The sequence below is a fragment of the Terrapene carolina genome, unplaced genomic scaffold (assembly GCF_002925995.2).
Source record: "Terrapene carolina triunguis isolate 2854851 unplaced genomic scaffold, T_m_triunguis-2.0 Scaffold42, whole genome shotgun sequence".
Classification (NCBI taxonomy): Eukaryota; Metazoa; Chordata; order Testudines; family Emydidae; genus Terrapene; species Terrapene triunguis.
Genome location: NW_020664393.1, coordinates 66,398,286 through 66,425,443, shown reverse-complemented (window position 1 = coordinate 66,425,443; position 27,158 = coordinate 66,398,286). Strand labels below are relative to the sequence as shown.

Here is a 27,158-nt window from a genome sequence, read left to right as displayed (position 1 = left end):
TTTTTGTTGGAATATTATCTTCTGCTGTTAAAACTCAGTTAAAGAAAGAAAAATACAATTGAAGTGGCACAATCATTTACCACAGATAAATGTTCAGTCTTCTTCTGCATTCTGAGGCCTCAGCAGCCCAGGCTGAGCCTTCTGCAGAATTGCAAAGAGGATCCAGGACTCTCACCTTTGGACCTTTTGCAATTTGCTCTGAACTTTCTAAACCATTTGGCTCAGCTGCTTGCGACAGACTATATAAATGCAGGTCCAAGTGAGAAGGCTCATTCTCTCCCTGAAACGTGGGTAGAGGAGGTGAAGGGAGAAAGGAGAAGAACTGAGGGGACAGCAGCAATAGGGTCCGGTGCTCACCATGGGCCCGCCGCAGCTCTGGCTGCTGCTGCTGCTGCTGCTCAGCAGTGATGTTCTCACTCGTAAGTAGCAATTTATATGTCAGGGCTTTTTGCTGCTTTATGTGCAAATCTATTAAAATATCAGGGAGGGAAAAATCGATGGGACTATGAATCACAGAATCAGAGAAGCCAAGGATGGGAAATACGTAATCTATTCCCCTTTTGTGATGGGAGTGTGTCCTAATAGCAGGATCCATATTGAATCCATACAAGGAAAAGTTGGAAATTTCACCATTTCTCTGGTTTATTTTTAATTGATTTTACAAGTGTGGTGGTATCATCAGCCTTTATTTTTGCCTAGCTGCTTTTCTTTACAGTGGTCATTGCTCACCTGCAAGGAGACGTTGTATAGTATTCTGCAGATTTAGTGTGGGTGTTGCTAATACGTTTTACTGCAAGTGTGATGGGATATGAGTGATAAAACATGATGTGTCTGGTAGGAGGCACTGTATGTGAAATAGCGATTTGTATTAAAAGATGACAGTAGCTCTGTAGTAATTTTGATTCAGTTCAGTAAAGATACACCTGGTATAATTTGGGGGAAAAAAGAATGTGGTGTGGTGGAGTTGTAAGATAACTCCCTCCTGGCCTAGGAGTGTCTGTTTAGATTGTTCAATGGTACCCTAGTTTGTAAAATGTTTCGGGATCCTTCAGGAGGATAGAACTATGGGTCCAATCGTTCACTATTGAAATAAATGGGTGTTTAGCAGGATCTGGTCCTTTATGCAGGTAATGATAATATTCACCACCAATGTGCCTTTATTGACTTCACCGGAGTTACACTAACGATGTATTTAGTCCTATACATTGTTACTAGTATTGTTATTGTTATTAGATTTCATGAAATAAGTTACTTTTTTCCTAATACAAAACAATATGAATCTGATCAGTTAAGTCAAAGAAAAGACTGTGGGCTTTAAATCAGGGCACATGAAAGAATAAAGTCTCAGTATTCAAACTAACCTTAAGTGAATGCATAGCTTTATGCAATCCAAATATTGATTAAATTAAACACATTTTTCAACAAATACGTTTACCTCCATCATCAATACAGCTGACTCTTACTTATCTACTTTTCGCCAGTCCACAAATTTTATAATTCAGACACAAAAACGGAGGTCTTCCCCTGCTTCTTTGTCAAGATTTAATAGCAGAGAGCTGTACAGAGGTCTCATATAGCAAAGCTATCATTATTTTTACAAAGAAATATTACCGCAGTACAATTATTAGTCTACTATTCAATATTTTCATAATTTCATAATTTAAAACTAACCTATAATTTTCAGTGTTGTAAAGAAAGTATATTCTGTGATGCATTTGGTCTGTTTGTCATCTATCAACTGTACTACTTCCCCCATCACAATGCTTTTTTATTATCATGTTGTACATTTAGTGCATTTTACACCATTAATATCAAGCAGCATTTTGCCACTGAGTTCAGTGATCTGAGGATCGGGCCCTTGCTTGCTAATTCACAAAATTCAGTCATTTGAAGTGTTTTTTTAATGCTCGACTTCACCATTTAGGTAGATGGAATTTTGTCTTTTACCTCAGTGTTTGCAGAACTAAGCCCTTAGTTGTTAGTACAAATTAGTGAGGCCCCACTGTGTCTGCATATCCATCTCTGGACTGTGATGCAGAATGTACATATGTATTTCTATTTTATTTGTTTGATATTAATAATTTGTAAAAGTTTTATTTTATGCTTTGCTTTTTTACAGAAGATGGGCCTGAAAGTGGAAATCCAGCTTGCTCAAGTAAGGGTTCTCCCTTTGTATTCCTTTTGCTCTACTATTGTTTTAACTGACTATACCTCCCAAAGTTGAGGTTTTTGGTTTTTTGTTTTCCATTTCCATATATCCCATCCTTTAAAACAGATGTTTACTCAGGCAAAACTCCTGTTGACTTCAGGAACTAGAAGGTATCAGGGATTTAGCCCTATGAATTTTAAGACTTTTCATCAGCCTGAATAGCAGTGATTGTGGCTCTGAATTTTAAAAAAACTTTCCATAAAGAAATACCACATTTATTTGCTTGGTTGATTTTCAAGGTCTCTTATTTTGGAAGTCCCCTTTCTCTAACTTTGAAGATTTAACAAGGAAATCGTATGCATTTCATTTCAATGTACACTGGTAACCTCACTCCTGATTTACTCCTTTCAGTTATTGCTACACCCAGGTATTTGGCTCAAATAGCTAACTAAATACCTACAGAATATGTCAATAACTCTATCAGCTGGGATAATAATTTATTAAACCAACCTAGTCAAGAAACAGGAAATGCTGACTTTATGCACAACCTTTGTAATGAACCCTGGTTGGCCTTGACAGCTTGCTTGAATACAGAATGTTCCTCTGGAGGGTCAGTGTCCCATGAGTTGTTTTGATCTTTGTCCTTGATGAGCTTTTGCTTTTCCTTATTTGACACTATAGCACCATCTACAGGTGATAAGGATTAATTCATCCATCTGAACCAATTCAGAGATTTTTTTCTGGGTTTTGCTGTCAATTTCTCAACTTTCTTTTTATTTACTATTTTCATCATTATTTATTCCTTTTATTACAGATAAGCTTCATGTTAAACACTGGAAATGAAGCAGTAGTTGAAGGGAAATTATGTCTCCTAGAATTAGTACAACAGATATCAGTCTTGTGAGAATTGATGAAAGTATACAAACAATTATAGTATGATAGAATCTAAGGTAGTTTGGATAGCCTTCAAACTGTTTGTATGATTGTAATTAATATAATTGGCCAATCAGATTAGTTAAATAATTGAGGGTGAAGAGAACTATATCATATTAAGTATTTATTGCTATCATATTAATAATTAAATCAGTGGTGTCTGAAATAAAATACTTGACATCCAGAGGAAACTAGATAAGGCTTACAGACTCTGGAAATCCAAGGAATACCCATTTTTTCATGTTCTCTGTGTATATCTATCTTCCTACTGTATTTTCCACTGCATGCATCCGATGAAGTGGGTTTTAGCCCACAAAAGCTTATGCCCAAATAAATGTGTTAGTCTCTAAGGTGCCACAAGGACTCCTTGTTCTTTTTATAAGGAAAACAACAGGATACTAGCAGCAAAATTCTACTCTCATTTACAACCCCAGTGATGTCAGAGTAAACTCTCGGCCAGATCCTTAGCTGGTGTAAACTGGCACAGATTGACTTCAACAGATCTATGCTAATTTACACCAACTGAGGATTTGGCTCTCTGATTTGAAATTATTCAGTTCGCACTTCCATAGCTTAGTCTGTCTCATATATTCCTCTTCTAAGATGTATAGCTTCCTTTTAAGATCTCTCTCTTTTCCCCTCTAAAGCGTAATTCTTGTACCAAAATATAAAGAAAGCAGTCAAACTCCTACCAGATTCTATTGAGACATTCCCTGCTGACATGATAAAATGTGTTACAGGAGCGCGGCTGAGAATATAATACACTTCACTGAGCCAAACACAGTGCTGGCATAAAGAGGCAAAACTATTGATTTCACTGGAGTTGTGTGTGCTGACTCCAAGATGAAGTTGACTTTCCTTCCTCCCAAGGAGGATCAGGGTTAGTTTCCAATTCTGCCTGCAGACACAATGGCAGTTATCTGTGAACAGAATTTGGCCCACTATTTCCAGGCCTGCCACTGGAAGATCTCATATCCCTGTGAGACAGTGAACGGAATTCTGCTTTCTTTTGCATCTATGTAACCTCATTGATTTTTCATTTGATCTGGAAGCAGAATTCAGTGTGCTGTTTGTGGCAGGGACCATCTTTTTTGTTCTGTGTTATACAGCACCTAGCATAATGGTCCATGACGAGGGCTCCTAGGTGCTACCACAATACAGATAATAAATAATAATAATATTAAAGCTGAATCTCCTTTGCAGGTAGTAGGGACAGATAGGTGAAATCCCCCTGTGTGAAGAGGCCCAGCACAAGGCCTGTGTGCCACTTAAGTCCTCTGAGCTCTTAGGAGAGGCTTCTAAACACATTTCCTCCTGCCTGATATTGTCTCAAGGACTTAAACAGTGCTCAGACCTGATCTGGGTCCTGTACACATCAAAAAAAATGTCCACTCACATAAAAAGGAAGAACTCCAGGGAGTCCATGAACTCAGGTGTGAGTTTGACTCAGAAAAGTATCTCATGTTCCCAGAAACTTTTGGACGGGAGGACAGTTCTTTAGATTCTTGCAGAATTACAATTAGGGATTCTGGTTTCGGGGGTTCTTTTTTTCCACTCCAGTTCCACATTTATCTTTGTAAACTTGAATCGTGTGAAATTCCTGGACAAATTGGCTCTTATAGTTGTCTTTGAATTGTGACTGAACAAATTTGAGCTGAACTCTGTTAGCAAGGGAGTAAACACCACTTTTAAAGAAACCCAATACAGACTTTTTAAAAACAATCTAATTAATTGTCTGCATAGAATCATAAAAAGGTGGGGCTGGAAGGGATATTGAGAGGCCATTAAGTCCAGCCCCCTGTGCTGAGGCAGGACCAAGTAAACCTAGACCATCCCTGACACGTGTTTGTCCAATATGTTCTTAAAAGCTTCCAGTGATGGGGACTGCACAATCTCCCTTGGAAACCTACTCTAAAACTTAACTACAGATATAGTTAGAAAGATTTTCTGAATATCTATCTTAAATCTTCTTTGCTACAGCTTAAGCACCTTTTTTTCTTTTCCTATCTTCAGTGGACATGGAAAACAATTGATCACAGTCCTCTTCACAACAGCTGTTAGCATATTTTAAGACTATTATCGGGTCCCCCTTCAGTTTTCTTTTCTCAAGACTAAACATGCCCAGTTTTCTTAACCTTTTCTCATAGGTCAGGTTTTTAAAACCTTTTCTTATTTTTATTGCTCTCCCCTGGACTCTCTCCAATTTGTCCACATCATTCTTAAAGTGTGGTGCCCAGAACTGGATACAGTACTCCAGCTGAGGCCTTACCAGTGCTGAGTAGAGCAGGACAGTTACTTCCCATGACTTACATACAACACCCTGGAGCGATGTTGGGATTTTTGAAACTGCATCACATAGTTGACTCATTCAATTTGTGATCTACAGTAACCCCCTGATCCTTTCCAATAGTATTACTGGCTAGCCTGTTATTCCCCATTTTGTACATGTGCACTGTATAGTACTTTGCACTTGTCTTTATTGAATTTCATCTTACTGACTTCAGACCAATTCTCTAATTCATCAAGGTCATTTTGAATTCTAATCCTGTCTTTCAAAATGCTTGCAACCCCTCCAGTTTTGGTGTCATCTGCACATTTTAGAAGCATACTCTCCACTCCATCATCCAAGTCATTAAGGAACGTATTTAAGTTTGGAAGGATTTAGATTTAGATTTTTTTCAATTTGACCATACACACAGAAACCAATGAAAAAATATTCCCATCCATAATATTCTAAATTTACCAACAGGCAAAGTAAGAAAAGAGCTGCTTGAGAACATATTAGAGTTTGATTTAAGGATATTTACTTTGTATATTTTGACATGTGATGTTGACAATTTGTGTTTTAATAGCTATAAAGCTTTAACTTTTTAAATCTCAATATCTAATGTCATTAAATAATTATTGTCTAAATTTCCCACCTTAATTTCCTGTAACAACTGTGAAAATTTAAATCATTTTTTTTAAATGGCCTAAAATCCATAATTTTGCAAAACTGAAGATTTAAATAGAATATTTTTTAAAATGCTTAAAATAAATATGTATATTATCCATCAAAATTATAACAAAAATTGATTCTGTCAAACCTAAAAACATTGAATAGGGTCAGACCCAACACTGAACCCTGTGGGACCCACTAGATATGACCTCCCAGTTTGACAGTGAATCATTGATAACGACTCTTTAAGTATGGTCTTTCAACTAGTTTTGCACCTACCTTATAATAATTTCATCTAGACCACATTTCCCTCATTTGCTTAAGAGAATGTTATCTGGGACTGTATCAGAAGCCTTACTAAAATCAAGATATATCACATCTACTGCTTCTCCCCTATCCTCTAGGCCAGTAACCCTGTCAAAGAAGGAAGTTAGGTTGGTTTGGTATGATTTATTGTTGACAAATCCATGCTGGCCATTCCTTATAACCCTATTATTTTCTGTGAGCTTATAACTATATTGTTCAAAAAAAAAAATTAAGTATCTTTCCAGGTATTAGTTAGGCTCACTGGTCTATAATTCCCCAAGTCCTTTTTGCTCATCTTTTAAAGATAGGTACTATGTTAGGCCTTCTCCAGTCCTCTGGGACCTCATCCATCCTCCATGAGTTCTCAAACATAATTGCTAACAGTTCCAAGTTTAACCTGTTCTTTCCCTATTCTGGCTTGCATTCCTTCCCCTGTGTTAATATTAACTGTGATGAGTATCTCATCACCATTAACCTTTTTAATGAACACTGAAACAAAATAGGCATTAAACACCTCAGCCTTCTTGATGTCATGAGTTTTAGCTCTCCTTCCCCACTAAGTGGAAGACCTACACTTTCCTTCATCTTTCTCTTCCTTCTAATATATTTAAAGAACCTCTGTTTATTGCCTTTTATGTCCCTTGCTAGGTGTAACTTATTTTGTGCCTTAGCCTTTCTGTTTTTGTCCCTACAGGCTTATGCTATTCTTTTTACTCCTGCTTAGCAATTCATCTACATTTCCACTTTTTGTAGAATTTCTTTTTTGGTTTCCATGACATTAAAGAGCTCCTGATGGAGCCATATTGGCCTTTTACTATTCTTGCTTTCTTTCCTTTGCATTGTTTCATTTATCCCTTACATTTTCTTCTGATGGGGCCTACGTTCCCAACTGTGCTTACCATTGACTTTAATGGGGGGAAAAATCTGAGATGCATAGACTTTAAAGCCGGAAGGGATCATTATGATCATCTAAGCTGACATGTTGCATAATACAAGACAAAGGATCCAATAACTTGTGCATCAAGGCCACAATTTCTGTTGGAGCTATAGCACATATTTTGGAAAAACATCCTATCTTGATTTAAAGGCTTCAAGTAATGACAACTCACCATATCCCTTCTACAGATTTATCTTAAAAAAAAACAAAACTTATGTACAAAACCAAAGAAGAAATCAGCCATAGGGATATGCTAATATTTCCCTCATTTCTGGCATTATTTCCAGTTTGCACAATGCTATCTTGGTCTGTATTGTGATTATCTAAATATGCATCTGTCTGTGCTATTCATAAAAATGTATTTGTTTTTCTAATTGCAGAAGATGCAACCAGATTTAAACATCTCAGAAAATACATTTACAACTATGAAGCAGAAATAGCAAGTGGAGTGAAAGGAACAGCAGATTCACGAAGTGGCTCTAAAATTAATTGCAAGGTAAGGAAAGAGGAAGAAAGAACTGACTACAATCAGAAAAAAAGATAATGGGTAACATGGGTTAACAATTGGAAACTCCTCCCCCATATTTTCCTATGCCCTCCATCTCCCTTCCCCCTCCATTTTTTATTTAGTGAATGTAGTGCTTGTGAAATGCACACATTTGACCGCCCTGAAGTCTGAAGCCATTTATTTTCCGACAGAAAAGGCAGTGGCAAGATTGGCAGAGTTTCTTCACTCCACTCTGCCAATGCACCTCAAACCTGACCAGGCTTTTCTACTTCTAGAGAAGAGATAGCAGAGTTGGTAACTCAGTGCATGGCTCATTCAGTATTTGGCTTATCCTCTGAATCTGCCAATAGAACCACTCAATGCTTATCCACTAGAGCCTAAACTGAGGCTGCTAATTGATCAATTGATTTCATGCAGAACACTGAATACTTACCAGGTGATGAAAACTGTCAGTTATCATATTCCTGGGTCAGGATCTGGTATCCTAGGGGTGAAAGGCTCTATAGGCCATTAGCCTGATAACCTATCCTATTCTCCTTCCAACTTCCTCAGAATGTCACATTTCACAATATTACTTCATTAACTGGGTAACTGGACAAATAGCTTTTGGATATTACAGTGTTCTGCCCAGCAACTAAATACTTCTCTGTATAATGCTCAAATTTCTTCACAAGTTCTGAAGCCAATGTCAAGACCCACACGGTAGATTGCTGGTTTACAGTGAATAGTGCTGGTCTTTGCATCTAGCATGCAGTATGGTATGGAGCAAATGTTCAGTGTTTTTCATTAGTCATCCTCATGCTTGTTCTGCTTGAAATGTACTCACTTTTGACACATTCCATATGTAAGAAATCTTATAAATTAGCGGCCTGATTCTGCTCCAATTAAAGTCAATGGGAGTAAGATCACATGTTATTATCATTACTGTAAGAATACCTATAAATACTCTGGTCATAACATTTCAAATTTCAACATTTTCTGCCAAAAAAGTTTTTGCAAAAAAATTCCCACTTTTTGACCAGCTGTAGTATTTGTTTAATAATAATTCTGAACTTTATAATAATGTTGGACCATGTCACACTCACTTTCCTTAGGTAAGTAGTTCTATTGATATCAGTAGGACCAGAATAGAGCAGAGAGGACTTGGTCCATTGTGCATATTTTCAGGAGATAATATGCAGTCTTTCTTTTAAAAAGATTTGAGAGTCTAAGGTCTGTATCCTCAGCTTGTGTAAACAGAACTGGAGAAAGAGATGGTTGGATAAATGGTCCTCCCACCCTGTGGCAAATTTTTAATTTTTGGCAAAAAAAAATCTAAATCTGAAATATTTTGGCCAAAATCCAAACTATTTTAGCCAAAATATTTCTATTCCAGAATGTCACTGCAGTGCCTTGTGGGAGTTGTAGTTTGGGTGCCTTGTGCTCCCATTTTCTTCTACAAGTTGGATTCCCTGGTTGGACTACTCTCCCCTATTGGTGAGGAGAGGCAGTGCATCATGGGAGTTTAATGGCCATGATGTATCTGAGGAGATAAAACCTGTCTGGGGAACCCAGTCCTTAGAGGAGAGTAAAAATGTGAGCCAACCAAACTACTATTCCCATGAGACAGAAATATTTTGGGTTTGGAGCATTCATTTTTTCAATGAAAAATCAAAGTTTTCCATGGAAAACAGACACTTTTTCAACAAAAAAGTCATTCAAATGAAAACCCAATATTCTGTTGAAAAATAGTTTTAACTGAAAATTCTCTACCAGCAGAAAGTGAGGAACTGGTTCATGGATCTAGTTTGGTGAAATGGATGGAGCAGGAGACCTGGGTACTTGTTCCAGGCTTTGCTATTGACTTACTATGTGTCTGTCTCTCAGTTTACCCATTGTTAATATGAGGACTATATTATTAATTATTCGTATTTCCATAGCTCTTAGGAGCCCTAGTCATAGACCAGGACCCCTACATACTAGGTACTCTACAAATCTCTATGACCTCTACTCCACCTGGATATTGTAAGATTACTTAAAGCACTCTTCGATCTTCACACAAAAACTGCTATACAAGTGCACGGTGCACACAGTCAGGACCGGCTCCAGGCCCCAGCGAAGGAAGCAGGTGCCTGGGGCGGCCAATAAAAAGGGGCGGCAGTCCGTGTGTTGTTGGGGCAGCACATCTGGGTCTGCGGCGGCAATTCGGTGGTGGGTCCTTCACTCCCTGTCTTCTGCTTCGGCGGCACTTCAGTGGCAGCTCAATCGGGGTTTTTGTGGGGGGGGGCGGGGTTTTTCGCCGCTTGGGGCAGCAAAAAAGCTGGAGCCGGCCCTGCACACAGTGTTACTTTAAAAATAAATTTAAGAAAATCTCCTGTATCTTTAAAAATATGAACCACATAGTTCTTCAGGAGTGATAGTAAGAGAAGGAGCAAACATATGCTGTGTATGTTTTCAGGTTGAGCTGGAGGTCCCACAGCTGTGTAGCTTCATCCTGAAGACAAGCGAATGTACCCTGCGAGAGATGTCTGGTGTGGACGCTGAGGGAAAGAGTCTCCTGAAACAATCAAAGAACTCAGATGACTTTGCCAGAGCCATGGCCCAGTGAGCAAAAACTTACTAGAGCCTTTGCTAACAAACCCATCCTTATTTAATTCGGGATAGACTATGACTTCACAATCTGCTCTGTCCTTTAGAAGGGGTGGTGTATTGCAGTGCTGTCCCAGACTTGGGATTGAACTGTGAGGCTGAGAGAGCAGGAGGCTGAAGGGAGCTAGTTGCAACTCCTTGATTCAGAGCCACCTGTCTGTGGAACAATTTAGGGCTGCATGGGGACAGCCCTGAATTGTGTCATTGAAAGCCTGGGTGTAGCAGAGCTCAACTCCCTGTCCCATCCACACTCTGGGCAGGTCTACACTACGAGGGAAAGTTGATCTAAGCTACACAATTTGAGTTACGTTAGCAACTAACCATCAGGGGTCGATTTAGCTCTTCACTAGACCCGCTAAATTGAGCCCCGGTGGATCGATCGCCGCAGCGTCAATCCACCGGTAAGTGGAGACAAACCCTCTGATGCTGGAATGTTCACAGCCTGTTCCCTTCTCTCCTTCATATCAGGAGTGTAGGGAGTGCTTGTGTAGGAGTTAGTGTAGTCCACTCTGAATTTTCTACCAGAGGAAAGTTCCCCTGAACATGAGGAATTGTCAAATGGCCGTGTCCAGCCACTTTGCAGACTATTTTCCTTGGCTTACACAGCACAAAGTAACATTAGCCCACCTAAGCATACAGCCCAGGCTTCTGCTACTGACCTTTAATGTCTTTCACAACTTAGCTCCTTCCTACACTGGTAATTTATTGTGTCTGCCCCCTCTGGTCCACCAGTGAAACCAGCTTCCATTGCTTGTTTGTCCATTTCTCCACATGAACTTTCACACTTGTTTCAATGCCTCCCTTTATGCATGGAACACCCTTCCTGAAGAAGTCTCTAATGCTATTACCCTGTCCTGCACATCACAGGCCATAGAGTTGCACCCAGGGATTCTTGCATCAAGCAAAATAACTTGAGGTTGAGGAGCTAAGCATATTTGTTAGAAAGATATCCAGTCTTGATTTAAAGACCTCCAGTGATGGAGAATCAACCACATTGCTTGGTAGTCTGTTCCAATAGTTAATTACCCTTACTTTGAAAACATCACATCTTATTTCCTATCTGAATTTGTCTAAATTCAGCTACCAACCATTGGATTTTGTTATGCATCTGCACACTAGATTAAAGAGCGCTCTAATGTCAGAAATCTTCTCCCTGTATAGATACTTACAGATCCATCAAGTTTACCCTTAGCCTTCTCTACAATTAACTCAATAGACTCAGCTCCTTAATCCTGTCACTATAAATTAGGTTTTCCAGACCACAAATCATTCTTGTTGCTCTTCACTGAATGTTCTCAAAGTTTACAACATCTTATTCTTTAAATGTATACACCAGAACTGAGGTGGTATTAATGGTCAGTAGTCTCCTACTCAGTATTCAAAGAAATAATACTAGGTAGAGTCGTGGTTGGGGATAGTCTATACAGAATTGGGGAAAGAACAAAGCAATATAAAATAATAAGCAGTGAGCCCAAGATCACTATTTCTCAGGAAAAAGGGGAAGGGAAAGATGCAGAAACTGGTTTATTAGGGAACATTTTAAATGCTGTTTTAAATGATTTGGAATGTGTGTGTTTGTATAGTCCTTGGCACAATGGAGCCCAATCTTGATTGGGGTTTCGGGAGCCACATTAGTACAAATGAATAATAATAAATAATTTTACATCTAGATGTACATGGAGCATTTGGCAATAATCAAAATGGTAAGCTCTTGGCTAGCTTGTTTTTATTTTTGTCTCACACCTACTATTTTTTTGGGGGGCAGGTATGAACTGAAATTTAGCACTCAGGATGGGAAGAAGGTCCAGCTTTATTCAGAGAAGGATGAACCCATGAACATTCTTAACATCAAGAGAGGGATCATCTCAGCACTTATTGTGCCAATGGAAACTGAAGACAATCTAAAAACAATCTCCATGGTAGGAAGCTCAGCAACCGTTAATTTACTTCTTTAACAAATTCAGCAAAACCCACTAAGTGGGCCCTGTCCTGAAGTTCTTACTCAGACAATGGGATTTCACACTAGACTTGAACTCTTTTGGTGACATGAACAATGATGTTAATTTTTCCCGCTCTCCAGGATACCATATATGGGAAGTGCGACAGTGAAGTTGAAGTCAAGGATAGGAAAGGGAACACAGCATCAGTTATTTCAATTAATAGAAACCTGAAAACCTGCGATAACTTCAATCCCATCAGAGACTATGTCAGCCCAATTGCCCTCATAAAGGGACTGGTAAGTATATCAGGGCATAATGTTATTTAAGAAAGTGCTTCATTATAGTTATTTTAGTTCTTCAGAATCTGACCCTCTGCCTTTGCTTCCTGCCATTAGTGGTAGTCAATGGAAAAATCTGAACTTTGGGAAATGCATATCATCTCAACTTCTTTCACATTGTTCTCACAAATACTGCAATGTGATGTGTTGTTTTTTGGTTTGTTTTTGTTTGTTTTTTAAGAGAATAGTTCGGAATCACTGATTTTATATATATGTAATCATACTTTCCCCTGGGCTTAATACTGTCAGGAATGAGGCACCTTATAAGATCAGGTCCAAGGTTTTCTAGATAGCCCATTAAACTTTATTGGCCAAATCTTCCAACATGCATATGCCCATTGCATGTAACCAGCATACGTATGCAAGTAGCTTGATGTGCATGTGCATGCTGAAGTTTCTGCATGCACCAAGATAAATCCTTTGACAAGCCCCATCCTCTGAGGCACTCAGGGTATTTGTGTGTGCAAGTAGGCTGGGTGCAAACACGCACACACACGCAAACACACACACTGAAAGATTTGTTCCTGGTACCGAATGCTCGTGTGCTTATTCTTTTAATGTTCGTTGCTGATGGAAATCTTTAAACCATTTGTAATTACAGAGTCTGTAGGAGAACTGTGAAGTACATACACTGTTTTAAAGTGTCTAAATTATTCTACCCATTGCAAATTACTTCATAATGATAAGGGCCAGTGCTTAATTTGTGCCAGAGTTTGCCAGGGCTGAGCCCGGGCACCTCTAGGCTGGACAGTTCATAGCTCTGGCACCTCTGGGTTTGTTGCATCCGTTATGAATGTAAAAAAAATACTTGAGCCCTAGCACCTAATTGCTGGAGCCCGGGCAACTTCTTTCATTACAAATTAAGCACTGATATGGCCATGTCCTTTCCTGTAGGCTGTAAGGGCTCAGTCCTGCAGTACGTTCTCAAGCAAACACCATAATAACTTCACTGACACTTAGGACAAGATATCTTCAGGAGTGTTGGCTGTGAAGAGACTGCAGGATACGGACTGAGATATTGGCGCAGTTTTTCTTTAGACAAGGCTGTGATTTAATTATGAACTAAACGGCAGCACCACTCCCAATGTGCTGTCACTGTTAATGTTGCAGCCCAGTAACAATAGCCATCAGAAATGTGCTCGTTTCACTAAAACAAAATATGCTAAATGTTCCTCAAACTATGTTTTACAGCACAGCCCATTAGCCACCCTGCTCAGCAGCAGTCAAGCCTGTCAGTACACTATAGATTTAAGGAGAAGGCATGTGGCTGAAGTAAACTGCAGAGAAAAACACCTGTTTCTGCCTTCCTCATATAAGTAGGTGGCATGTTATATATCGTTACCCTTCCTTTGTAAATAGTCATAATGAATGATAATAGGTCAAATTCTGCCCTGATTTACTGCCCATGCAATGGCGGGCAGGATTCAGCACAACTGAAGCACAAGTAATTCAGCCACAACTAAAGGACTGCATTTTTCTGTTATTTACTAGAAATCAGTATGGTATGATGGCACAAGTCACGCAGACTCTGAAACTTGTCGAAACCCCCAAAATCAACAACAGAAACTTTGATGAAGGTAGGTCTGCAGTACTGAAACATTTTTCCGTATCATCGTGGCACATTTCTGGCTTCCAATCTCGGCATACACTCCTCATAAAACTTGGTCCACTGACCAAGTTAGATTAGGTTTGTTAAGAAATGCCTAACCACCTACGATTAAAAAAAGCAGCATATCACCTTCAGGAAATAGCAATGGTGTGTATGTGAAATAATTCTAGATATGGGGAAACAAATGCACTGTTCAGCTACATCAATACCTATATAAAACTTCATAAAGATCCTGTTATTTAAACAGGAAGGATATTTCAAGGAGTCAGAAACTAAAATGTCTCTGTGATGTCCTGCTCTTGTGGGCAGCGTTGCCTAGTGGTCAGGGTTTAGGCCCTTAGATATGCAGGGGAGGGTATAGGGGAGCCTTGGCCCTCCCACTCCACCAGGCTCCAGCTCAGGGCCCTGTGAGGGCTATCAAAGGTCTGACATCCAGGAAATCCTTAAGGCTGCCCTTCCTAGGCAACTTCCTACTACCCCACTATGGTTCAAAGTTTGAAGTCTGTGACAAGAAGGTGTGAAGGGGGTCAGCTCACCGCTGGGCACTTCCTCATGGCTGTGCTTTGCACAGCAGTGCTCTCTATCTCTCTCAGGGCAGCAGCTGCCTCCTCCTGTGACTTGGCCCCCTAGCCAGGTCAGTCCCCAGTCTCTTGCCTGTCAGGGTAGTCTGTACCCGTGGGGTACAAAAGGGGTGGAATGAAGACCCCCAACTCATGACCCTCAAAAATGGAATAGGACCATAAGTTGTAAGGGGTGTGACTAGGGGCGTGCACTGCAGGTATATTTGGGCCTGCTAAGGAGGAGGAGGTGGGAATGGGGAATTGGGGAATGGGGAACAGAGACACAGGCAAGGCTCTGTGGCGTCAGAGCTGGGAAGGGGATAAGAGGTAAAGGGTCTGCAGTGTCAGAGCTGGGAAGGGGGACACGGGGTAAAGGCTCTGCGGTGTCAGAGCTGGGAAGGGGGACACGGGGTAAAGGCTCTGTGGCGTCAGAGCTGGGAAGGGGGATATGAGGTAAAGGCTCTGCGGCATCAGAGCTGGGAAGGGGGACACAGGGTAAAGGCTCTGCGGTGTCAGAGCTGGGAAGGGGGACACGGGGTAAAGGCTCTGTGGCGTCAGAGCTGGGAAGGAGGACACGGGGTAAAGGCTCTGTGGTGTCAGAGCTGGGAATGGAACACTGAGAAACAGATCCTGCCAGCGTGTAGAGGAATGAATATGCTTGCTTGGAACTAACCTCAATAAACATCAAATTGCCTGCACTTCAGACTTCTGGTCTTCTGCTTTCTGTCTGTGTGACAAGAAGCAGGGGAGAGGGTGAAGGAAAAGCCTCTAACAGTCTTCCCTTCCCTCAGGAAGTTGTTGTTGGGAGAGGTCCTGCCTTCCCTTGGCCCTTTCCTCAGGAGCTGCACGTTTCAGATCCATTCTCTTCCCTGATCTGCCACCAGTGAGCTGTTCTGCTCCCTTTTAACTCCTCCTCCAGTCTGTTCGTGTCTTGCAAGTGTGGCAGGGTGGGGCTAGCTGAGCTGCTCTGGGCTCCTGGTTACCCAGTGTGAGGTTTGTAGATCACAGTCCTTACAGAAAGAAATAATGCTTTTCCTGTTTGTTAGATAAACTGGAAAAGAAAAGACTTTCCTTGGAAAGTGCTGATACCAAATCCCTCCGGCACGGAGACGCTGTGCTGAAGATCCTCCAGGATCTGCAGAAGTTGTCAGTCTCCCAGCAGAACCAGCAGAGAGCAAGCCTTTTTTACAAATTTGTAACTGGACTTAGAGGCTTACACAATGACACTCTAGGGTCTCTTGTACAGAAGATGATGGAGACCTCAAGGTAATGTATAAAAAGTGTAATTCTCGCATCAAAACCTGGCAATGTTGAATCAAATTTAATTCCAGAGGTGATGTTCTCCTGTAAACAGTTTTAATCATAGCCTAAAGTAATATCTTAAATGCTGTAATAGTTGGACATTGGGAAAGACCACTAAGAGTATGTGTGTTTGAAGGAGAGACAGAACGCTATTTAAATGTTATCCCACAAACAAACAATTCCAGTGTGGTAATAATTTACTTCAACAGGTTTATTCTTACCTTCCACGAGGTAGTAATATTTTTCATTTGCTCATTAACTGTTACTTTGATATATATAAATCCTAATATATTTTTGGGGGAGTAGACTCCTAAGTGTAAATCAACTGCTCAGTATTATATGGAATCAAATCCAAAACTTGTACCAATTGTCCCTTAAATGGTCATGTAATAAATGCTGCACAACAGCATAATAAGCCTTTATCACAGACGTCAGCAGTCCCCCTGTGACTCCTCCCCTCCGCTCCCCCATGAATAGGTTACTACTATGAGATAAATCTGGATTAGACCTTGGGTAGGCTATTCAGGGAATAGATGTGTTAAAATGCACTGATTGCAAGCCCTGGCACCGGGTGCTACCACTACCCAATCTCCAGTTGTGGAGAGCAAATTTTTGGAGGTCCAGGAGTGGGGCACAAATCTATTGCTCCACCATTTCCCTCCTGGCTGCATTTTATTCCATTACACATACACAGAAAAAAAGCAGCCTCCGTTTAACTCATGTTACACTGTATGAGGATTGTGATTGGTTTGTGGATGTGTGAAGGGCGAGATGGTTAAAGAGAGAAACATGTGACTACATATCTTGGTTGTTCTGTGTTTGTACAGTGCCTAGCACAATGTACAGTGCCTGGTCCACGAATTGGGCTCCTAAGTGCTACAATAATACAAATAATGAATAGTAATAACAGTAATGTAATAAACCTTTGTCCATAGCTGGTTATGATATTAGCATAATTTGTAAAAATAATATGATTTTAACTGATTTTTAATGGCCATTTGTGTGATATATTTAGAGACACACAGAGATATAGGGATATATCATTCACACTAGAATGCATACAAATCTAGATACAGACACAGAATACATAGATATAAAAGATATCGATGATACAGATAGGGATGGAGAAGGATACGCCTGAACCAAAACCCCAGTTCCAAACCCTCCTCTGGACTTTGTGGAAGTTTGGATCTAGATTTGAACTTCAGGTTTTGGACTAGTCTCTACAGTGGACCTGACTGGAAAACTCTGACTCTGAGCCAGTCCAGATTTCACGAAGTTCTGATTTGAATCTCAAATCTGAATTTCATGACTCCATAGAGACCTAAAAACATTTCTATTGTAGAAAATATCTATCCTCATTTGAATATAGTTGTAACACACTGGCTGCATGTTTCTTTCTAATATGCAACATGGACATATGCTCAAGAACATTGGACTAATGTCAATAATCTCTTTCCCTTTCAGTTCCATCACAGTGCAGGGTCTGATTCAGTGTGGTACCCCAGATTGCTTCGGTTCTATACTTCAGATAATAAGAACTGGAAATGTCGATCCTCTGGTGGCGGACGCAGTCACATACAGCCTTGGACTCCTGCCTTTTCCATGTACCAAAAGAGTACGGGAAATTCTTAACATGGCCCAGTATCAGCAAAGTCGAGCTACTTTTTATGCTTTAAGCCATGCTGTCACCAAGTGAGTATATGTGCAGATACGTATACAGAAAAAAAATGTTAGGACACACTCTGAAAGCAACCATTATTTGGAGATTTAATCATTCAGTTTACTATGTTTGTGCAAATTGACTTAGAAAAGGATTCCCTAAGTAAGGTGTTTCTAATGGTTTCTGGTTCATTTGTGTCTTCCCTTAGATTCTATGAGGACAAGAAAACTGTGACACAGGAAATAATGGATGTTGCAAACTTTATGGAGTCAATGATTGGCAATGAGTGCTCTGGGAATGACGAGTTAACCTACCTCACACTTAGGGTATTTTAATTTGCCTCTCTCTTTATATGATCTATTATTTTAAAATCACAGCATGCAGTATAGCATTCTTATTGACTGGGGAAATATATTTATTTCCTTGTTTTCGTAATTCACAGGCTATTGGAAACATGGGCAAGGCAATGGAGGTTGCTAATCCAAACCTGAAATCTGCTCTGAAGACATGTATCAAAAGTGAAGTTGCATCAATTTCTGTTCAGAAAGGAGCCATCCAGGCACTGAGAAGAATGACTATTACTGATGAGGTAAATCAGTCTTGTATAGTTCTAGCTCATCTCAGTTGTATGCTTCAAGTTAATGATTAAACAAAGCAGGCTTTCTCCATCCATGAATATTTTATGCTATTTCCCCATTATCTATTCCCCTGCCTTTCTTTAGAACCCCTTCCTTGATTTTACCGGGGCTGATACTCCTCTCACAGCAGCATTCTCAATGGGCCAGATCTTTAGCATGTGTGAATTGGCATAGCTCCATTGTGTTGCTCCTGCTTTACACAGGTTTAATTACGTGAGAGGAGAATTGGATATGTCCATTGCTATTGGATGGTGTCTTCAATGAAGTAATTACAATGAGGATGTGGCCCAGTGACTTCAAGAGAGTTACCTCTGATTTACACGGGTTTAATTACAGTGAGAGGAGAAGAATCGGGCTCATTGCTTTTACTGGGTGGATATTTGTTGTGGTAGTGTTGCCTAGTGGGTAATTCACTAGACAAACACCTAGGTTCTATTCCTGGTTCTACCACTGGCCTTCTGGGTGACCTTGGGCAAGTCAGCCTCTCTGTGCCTCATTTTCTCTATCTGTACAATGGGGATAATGGTACTGACCTCCTTTGTAAAGTGCTTTGAGATCTATGGATGAAAAGCACTGTATAAGAGCTAGGTATTATTTGTATTTGCACTACAGCAGCATCAGGTTTGTTTAAACCACATGGGTTGCATCATGCTAGACACTTTACAGAAATGTAGAAAAAGCCAGTTCCATCTCCAAAGAGCTTACAGTCTACAAGACAGGACCTTTTTTCATATTTTAAATAGTTGTTAAGATGTTGTACATCACCCCAAACATTACAGGGAATGTTTTTCTTGTGTATTATGAAGGTGAAGTAATCAGGATTATTATGCAATATATATGAAATAAGTAGAGCTGGTTGGGAAATGATTTATTTTTCCCTAAGAAAAATTGTCAAGCAAAAAACCTTTTCATTTTTCATCTAAAGTTTTCTTCAGAAGTGTTTTGCCTTTTGTTGACAAAATAAAAACTAAAAATGTTTTGGTTTTCAACAACCAACAAACAACAGTTTTCATTTTCAGTTGCCAGAAACCAAAATGAATTTCAGTTTTGACAAAAGGAGATTTTGTTCATGAAAATTTCCATCAAAACAAAGTTTTAATGAATTTTTTTTACCAGTCCTAGAAATAAGCTTCCCTCCTCTATAACTCCCATAAAGTTGCAACAAGGTTGCACGGGTGTGATTAAGGGAATCATTTGACCCAACATGTTCCAATCAGAGACTGGCAATATCATCTGCTAGCCAGATTATCAGTGCACTAATGTACCTTTCATTGTTGGTACAGGACCGTACTGTGCTTCTTAAAGCTTTCCAAAATGCCGATGCTCCAGTTGATAAACGTCTGGCAGCCTATCTCATGCTGATGAAAGATCCTTCCACATCTGATCTCAACAAGATCACTAGAGCGCTCCTAAAGGACAAAAGTGAACAAGTGAAAAGCTTTGTTGCTACCCACATTGCCAACATCTTGGACTCTGAGGAATTAGGCATCGAAGAGTAAGTACAATTAAATTATATGTTGTTGACATAGGAACAAAGTTCTAACCCTAATTGGAATGGTGAACTGAAATAGCCTCATTTAAACAATTTAAAGTCCGAGAGCCAGATAATTAGCTGGTATAAATTGGTGGCTTCAATACAGATATGCCAGCTTACATCCACTGAGGTTCTGGCTCTTACCCTTGCTTTTTCTACATGAACAAGTGCAGAGCATTCACTAAGTACAATCAAGACACGTGGCAGAAGAAATCATTATTGTTTGAAGACTAGCTGATTTCTGGAATGTTTACTAACTGTATTCCAATTAATTTCCTTTTTCTTAGTCTTAAAAACAAAGTACAAGAAGCTCTTAAAGGATCTCAGATTCCAGCAGCCAACGACTTCAGAAAGTTTTCACAAAATTATCAGATTTCCAAACGTATTTCCCTGCCTGGGAATGATCCTGTCTCAGCCAAAGTAGAAGGAAATCTGATATTCGATCCAAACACCTACATTCCTAAAGAAACCATGCTAAAAACGACTCTGCAGTTGTATGGATTTGGCCCAATGGATATCTTTGAGGTACAACAAATGTCAAATCCTTACACTATTACTCAGTTTTTACATATTTTCTTTCTGTTTGCTTATACTGACTTGCAGTGACTAAATATGTTATTTTTACAAGCACCAGGATCCTGATCTAAACCCCATTGATGTCAAAAGGAGCCCTGCCATTGACTTCAGTGGGCTTTGGATCAGACTGGCCCTTTCTTGGCACCCATTACCATTGTGCCTGGGAGCATTTCAGGCTTAGGTTGAGTCATTCAAGATCTCATTTAAGCGTAAAATTCATCCCTATGCAAAAGCCCCACTTGGAGTGCATGCACTCTAATGTCACACTTGAACACTCATATTACGGTTTAGGAGGGATGCAAGCAATTCATAGGTCTTGTGCTGATGCTCTGCATGGGGGTGAATTTCACCCAAAGAGAGATCAAATGCTCTGATCCCCAGCTGCACGCATGTGCCTTCTCTGTAGCTTTCTGTCATTGCAGTGTACATTTTAAAATGTACCATTTGTTCACCAGAGAGTCTCTTTGCTGTAAAGCTCCCTAGAAGCAGGGAATCTGTCTCAGTCATTACATTGTTTTGTTGTGTTTCAGATTGGCATAGATGGGAAGAGTTTCGAGCCAACGCTAGAAGCATTGTTTGGCCAGAAAGGGTTCTTTCCCGACAGCGCCAGTAAGGCTTTGTACTGGGTTGACGGCAGAGTTCCAGAGCATGTCTCCAAGGTGCTCTTTGACTATTTTGGTTACTCCAAGGATGACCGACAGGATCAGGTATACTTTCAGACTGTTCTTTAGACAGTGTTTTATTAATATTGAGCACACGCATACATCTGTGTTCAGTACTTTCCTGCATGTGTAATGTATTGTATATCTGGAGCATTGCCCTCTCGTGGTTAATTTACAGAAGATAAAATCCCTAGTTACACCTAACTAAAGGTGATTTTCCTTTATTGCATTTCATAGAATCCTTTGTTTTAGGAACCAAAGTTCCAGAGTTCTGTCTCCAATAAGGGTATCTGTGCAGATCAGCTGGCAGCCATTATGTAATTGTACTGGGTGTATCAAATTCTCAGACTTGTTACAAGGAGATCTCATTTTGTGGTACTTTTTGATTGAATTCTCAGGATGTGATGAAAGGAATAATGCTGAACTTTGAAAAACTGATAAAAGAAATGGGAAACAAAGAAGTTCCTGAAGCTAGGGCCTACCTCCGAATCCTGGGAGAAGAACTTGGGTACATGAAACTCAACGATTTCAAGCTACTGGGAAATGTGATTTTAAAGAGCATTAAAACTCTGCAGGCCATTCCAGAGAAGGTATGTTTCTGAAGTGCAGAATGAAAATATTTCACATTAGGTTTTTCTATCAGATATTTTTATATCTATCTTCCAAATAAAGCACAGATATTTGAATGGAGTACTAGTCACTTAAAAAGAAAATTACTTAAAATGGAGTGTCAAAATTTAGCCAAAAGGCCCTATCCTCAAAGTTATTTAGGTGCCTAACTCCCATTGGAACAAATCCAGCTAATGGGAATTAGGTATCTAAATACCTTTGAGAATCTGGACCTAAAATAATTGTGCATCTCGACAACAGAAGAATGTGAGATTCAGAATAATGTCTTCAATATCATGATTATCTCCGTATCTTCATTCCATTTGATTTCACATGCTGTGGATCTAATCCACCAATGAGATCCATGCAGAGTCCCAGAGAACATAAGCCAGTGGGGTTCTGCTGAGACACAAGGAGGCACCTATTGACTCCAAAAGGATCCCATTGCAGGATTGAGACCAACATGGGAGTAATCCCTAAAATCTTAATGTTTGTCCATGTGCGATATTGCTAAAGGGTTAATGGAGGTAGAATGTACAGGAATATTTTTAAATGTTTTATAATATTAAAAAGTAAAGGAAATGTATTGCACTTGAGGGATATTGGGTGAAATCCTGACCCCATTGAAGTCAGTGGGAGTTTTACCGTTGACTTCAGTGATGCCAAGATTTCACCCTTCTACCTAATCTGATCCACCTAGGTAATTATATTACACCTATCACCATGTAATCAGATGGTCAGTATTGTTTCCTCAGATTTAGGTGAAGAAATTATTATATTTATTTTTCTTAAAAGCCAGATTTTGACAAATGTTCTTTGTGAATGTTTTTACTTGTGCCTCATAAAGTAATATTTTTGTGCAGTCTTGGTCTCTGTACCGTATAAGAATTATAGTCTTAGATTATGTGATTATGATTAAAGAATATTTTAAAAGGTCCTTTGTACCTCATCCTAGGATTCATTTTAACGTTACAAAGCCTACATTAAAGTACTTCATTATTTAGTGTTTCCTTATTTGATTCACAGATTGTGCAGGCCATCTCAAAAGGTACAGAGGGTGATTTATTTGTTCACTACATCTTTATGGACAATGAATTTGAGCTCCCAACCGGAGCAGGATTGCAGCTCCAAGTTGCTTTCTCGGGAATTGCAACTCCTGGAGCCAAGGCTGGGGTGAAGATTCAACCAAAGAATGTGAGTCTTAATTCCTGTCATGATATTATATTCCCCTAACAAGTGTGCCATCTCCTTTGGGAATAAAGCAGAGATATCAGCAGGTTGTCAAAGACAATACAGAATATTCCAGAAACAAAGATTAAATTATTAATTACAGCACTTCCAGGTTGTCATTGGGTGAGGGCAATATTAAACTAACAAATTGAACAAAACAAATATTAAAATATACCTGAGTTTTATATAGCTATCTAAGATTATTCATCCAAATTAACCCAAGTTAGCATGCTAACTTCTCTGAAATCCTGAGTCACCAGAAATAGGTTTGAAACAAAATCTCCAGTCCAAACACCTCTGAAATTTGGGGTTGTAAATTTTTGAATCTGCATCTAGATTTTGCATCTGGCCCCTATTTTGGTAATCAGCCAAATTAAAACCTTGAGCCTGAATGCTCTTATACATTGGGAAAGTTTAGATAGATCTTTGGACCCATTCCTATTTGTCAAACCTTTTACTCACTGGAGCTTAGTATAATCCTCCCACTGTGGAAAAGTCTCTTCTGACTGGATTTAAATTGCATGAGGCTCTCCAAACAGCTATTTTTTTTATTCAAAGATTCTCTGCAGTGGGAACAGCTTCAACTATAAAGCAAGTTCATTGTCCCTGAGTTATCTCCCCCCATATTTGCTGCCCCACAAATATCACTTCCTTTTTCCTTCAGATTCTATAGTGTGTCTTAGTGACCAAACTTTACTGAATAACAACATTAATTTGATAAATTAAGCTACCAGTATCTAGATCTCAATAAGAATGAGAACATTACTCTTACATTTATATTATCAGAACTAAATAATGTTCTTTGGGGAATGAAATATATCATTTTGTCTTTTCCCCATAGATGCAAGCAGACCTGGTCATTAAACCCTCGATGGCAATTGAGTTTATAACTCATGTGGGAGCAAACATCCCGGCATTTGCTAGAAGTGGCGTGCAGATGATCTCCAACATATACCATGAGTCTGGAATTGAAGCCCGGGTTGGTTTGAGAGCCGGACAATTAAAACTCAGCATTCCTGCTCCAAAGACCCCTACCAAGCTCTTCAGCTTCAGGTGTTTGGACCTGGATAAGAATATTTGCTCTTTCAAGATTGCATCCTCCTTTCCTTCTTGCTTTTTTGCTTCTGAATGATAAATATTGTACTGGATTTTATTTTGATGGTGGTTGGCTTTTTTTGTTTTTGTTTTGGATTTCTTTCTTTCTTTGTTTGTTTGTTTTTTGCTATTCTGGAAAATGACTGCTACTGTAAAGCTAGGATAACTTCCTTCTTGGTGTAATGTAGTAGTCAGAGCAGACTAGGGCCTGGGAGTAAGGCCTGAAAGATTCCTGAATTTGTTACTCACTTTCATAATATTTGGCAAGACACATAATCTGTTTATGCCTCAATTTCCCCTTTTATAAAATTTTGGTAATAACAATGCATATGTATGTGATGGGGTGATACTTAGTTATCATAGTCACTTTGAGATTCTAAGATGAAAGGATCTGTATGCATGCAGGTTATTTATTATATAATAATTATGAATACATAATTTTATCATTTTCTCACTACTTGCTATTTCCAAAGCTCTGTGTTACTTAAGCTTGTAATAGGTATATTTTTTCAGAAGGTTTTCACTTGAAAAGTAATCTCATAAATAGGATTTATCAAATAACAGTAATACTTAGATACATGTCTTGAGAATAACTAGACTTATTTTTCTTTTCCAGTAATACATTACATTTGGTCTCTCCAACCAAAACTGAAGTGATTCCACCTCTGATTGAGAACAGAGAGTCGTGGACGTCTTGCAAACCTTTCTTCGTTGGTCTAAATTACTGTACTAAAGTAGCTTACTCTAATGCCAGCTACACAGATGCAGCACCATACTACCCACTGACTGGAGAAAGCAGGTCAGTTATGTCATCCGTGACTGTATCTATTTTTTGTCTACCCCACAAAAGTCAACCATCCCTATTATGGCTGCAGTACATATTGCTTTTTTTTCATGTACTTTAATAAAAGACAGGCAGGATGAACTGAGAAACAAGATGGTTGGGAATTGAGGTGATTTTTACCGTTTGCTATACTAATTGGATTTGTTAGTTACTAGTATAGGTGACCTTTTTCCCATTATGAATTCTCTAGGATTGAAATTGAAATACAGCCTACAGGACAAGTACAGGAATACTCTGCAAATGCTAACTATGAGCTACAGAGAGAGGAAAATGACCTGGTAGACACTTTGAAATTTACCACTGAGGCAAAAGGTAAGAATGTAAAGAACAATCAGACTTAGCTCATCTTTGAATTGTGACAATGCCATGAAGAAAAATCAGACTAACAAAATTAGCATTGCTATTTACAACATACAGTACAAAACAATCTTTGTACCCAAACCTGCAAACGCATGTCCTCGGTTTTATGTACATGAGTAGTTCCAGTGCACAGGTGTTATAAAGGACCATAGCTATATTTTGTATCTCAAAATGTTTTGCTATGTTAAATAATAAAATTACATTGATACATGAAAGCAATGAAGAAGGGAAATTATGAGGCACCATATAAGCAAGAGAAAAGATACATTGTTAGGTGAAATATGAAAATAAATGGTTAGTCAATAATGCACAGAAATACTGAAAATCTGTTACAGAAAAAAAGAGTTGAACCAACATCAAATTGTATGGAGAGACAAACTGAAGAAGATCAGTGATAGATAAAGAGAGAGAGCAAGCAGAGAGGTAATTAGAGACAATATAGCATCTCCAGTAGGTTGGATGGAACCCCTAGAAATCTGAAAGAACAAGGAGAGCAAATTTCAACTTGTGTACTCAAATTGTTCTCTTCACTGTCTGCTTTAGATATTTGGGGTAATGCTATTTTCAGATGCTCATTTTTTTCATCCTTCCTTCTATAAAAGCCTAAAAAGACATCATTAATGTTGCATTTTTCAGGTGCAAGACAAAGTGAGGCCACGCTGACCTTCAGATACAACAGAGACAAGAAGATTTTGACCAGTGATGTCCAAATTCCAAATTTTGATATTGACTTTGGTACCAACTTCAGAGTCAATGATGAATCCACTCTGGAAAGGAGGGCATATACCTTTATCTTAGACATCAATAACAAGAAGATTCCCGAAGTTACTCTTACTGGTCGCATAAGGTAATCCTGACATCCTGTTAGACTTTCCGAATATTTTGAAACTAAGTAACTGAATATTTTATTAACAGTAGGGTTTTCAGGAGTACGTTCTTCTAGATCAGGGGTCAGCAACCTTCAGCACGCGGTCCATCAGAGTAATCTGCTGGTGGGCTGCGAGACATTTTGTTTACATTGACCATCCACAGGCATGGCCCCCCGCAGCTCCTAGTGGATTCGGTTCGCCGTTCCCGGCCAATGGGAGCTGAGGGAAGTGGCGCAGGCCACAGGAACATGCTGGCCACCACTTCCCGCAGCTCCCATTGGCCGGGAATGGCAAACTGCAGCCACTGGGAGCTGTGGGGGGCTTTTTCTGCAGACAGTCAACATAAACAAAATGTCTCGCAGCCCACCAGCGGATTACCCTGTTGGGCCGCATGCTGAAGGTTGCCGACCCCTGTTCTAGATACCCAGAGATTGTCCATCATCTACGTGCACCATGTGACTTCTCTCTTTCTCTTCACTCAAATCCCTGTTTAAAACACACTTCTACCATAAAGCCATTCATCTATAATCCACCACAGATAAATACAAAGAAAATAAGTACAATCCAGCTTCATAATGGATTCTTCACACTATATATGGCATATATAATTTCGGTTACAAATTCTTTGAGGTAATTCCCATATCTTCTGGTAAAGTGTCAAGTGTGCCATTGGCACTCAATAAATAATAAGAATAAAAACATCAGAGAGCTATCTATAAGAATCCCCGCTCTTCATGATAAGAATATTTCCTGTAGCATCTATGGAAGAGTTTATAATTAATGGCAGTTTTCCCTTGATCCTAAAATTATCTGCCTCACAGACCCACAGTGAAGTGAATTGTTCACACTCTTTAATACCCTTCATTCTTCAACAGAATTCTCTTATCTTGATGCTGCCCCAGGGATGTTCCTCATGCAGAGCTGCCTTTA

General features: G+C 39.4%; 1 protein-coding gene across 1 annotated transcript in view; it reads left to right on the top strand.

Moving 5' to 3' along the window:
* Nucleotides 1–268: 268 nt before the first annotated feature.
* The window catches only part of APOB (apolipoprotein B), a 46,151-nt gene continuing 19,261 nt past the window's right edge, over nucleotides 269–27,158 (top strand). The window contains exons 1-21 of the mRNA XM_024200602.2: nucleotides 269–419; nucleotides 2,120–2,155; nucleotides 7,644–7,759; nucleotides 10,209–10,354; nucleotides 12,165–12,318; nucleotides 12,480–12,635; nucleotides 13,869–13,993; nucleotides 14,169–14,254; nucleotides 15,893–16,112; nucleotides 17,616–17,843; nucleotides 18,020–18,137; nucleotides 18,254–18,400; nucleotides 19,733–19,944; nucleotides 20,271–20,508; nucleotides 21,090–21,266; nucleotides 21,620–21,811; nucleotides 22,857–23,024; nucleotides 23,902–24,113; nucleotides 24,772–24,954; nucleotides 25,190–25,311; nucleotides 25,996–26,206. Coding sequence (XP_024056370.1) covers nucleotides 359–419; nucleotides 2,120–2,155; nucleotides 7,644–7,759; nucleotides 10,209–10,354; nucleotides 12,165–12,318; nucleotides 12,480–12,635; nucleotides 13,869–13,993; nucleotides 14,169–14,254; nucleotides 15,893–16,112; nucleotides 17,616–17,843; nucleotides 18,020–18,137; nucleotides 18,254–18,400; nucleotides 19,733–19,944; nucleotides 20,271–20,508; nucleotides 21,090–21,266; nucleotides 21,620–21,811; nucleotides 22,857–23,024; nucleotides 23,902–24,113; nucleotides 24,772–24,954; nucleotides 25,190–25,311; nucleotides 25,996–26,206 — 3,308 coding nt within the window. The 5' untranslated portion in view covers nucleotides 269–358. The remainder of the gene's footprint in view (nucleotides 420–2,119; nucleotides 2,156–7,643; nucleotides 7,760–10,208; nucleotides 10,355–12,164; nucleotides 12,319–12,479; nucleotides 12,636–13,868; nucleotides 13,994–14,168; nucleotides 14,255–15,892; nucleotides 16,113–17,615; nucleotides 17,844–18,019; nucleotides 18,138–18,253; nucleotides 18,401–19,732; nucleotides 19,945–20,270; nucleotides 20,509–21,089; nucleotides 21,267–21,619; nucleotides 21,812–22,856; nucleotides 23,025–23,901; nucleotides 24,114–24,771; nucleotides 24,955–25,189; nucleotides 25,312–25,995; nucleotides 26,207–27,158) is intronic.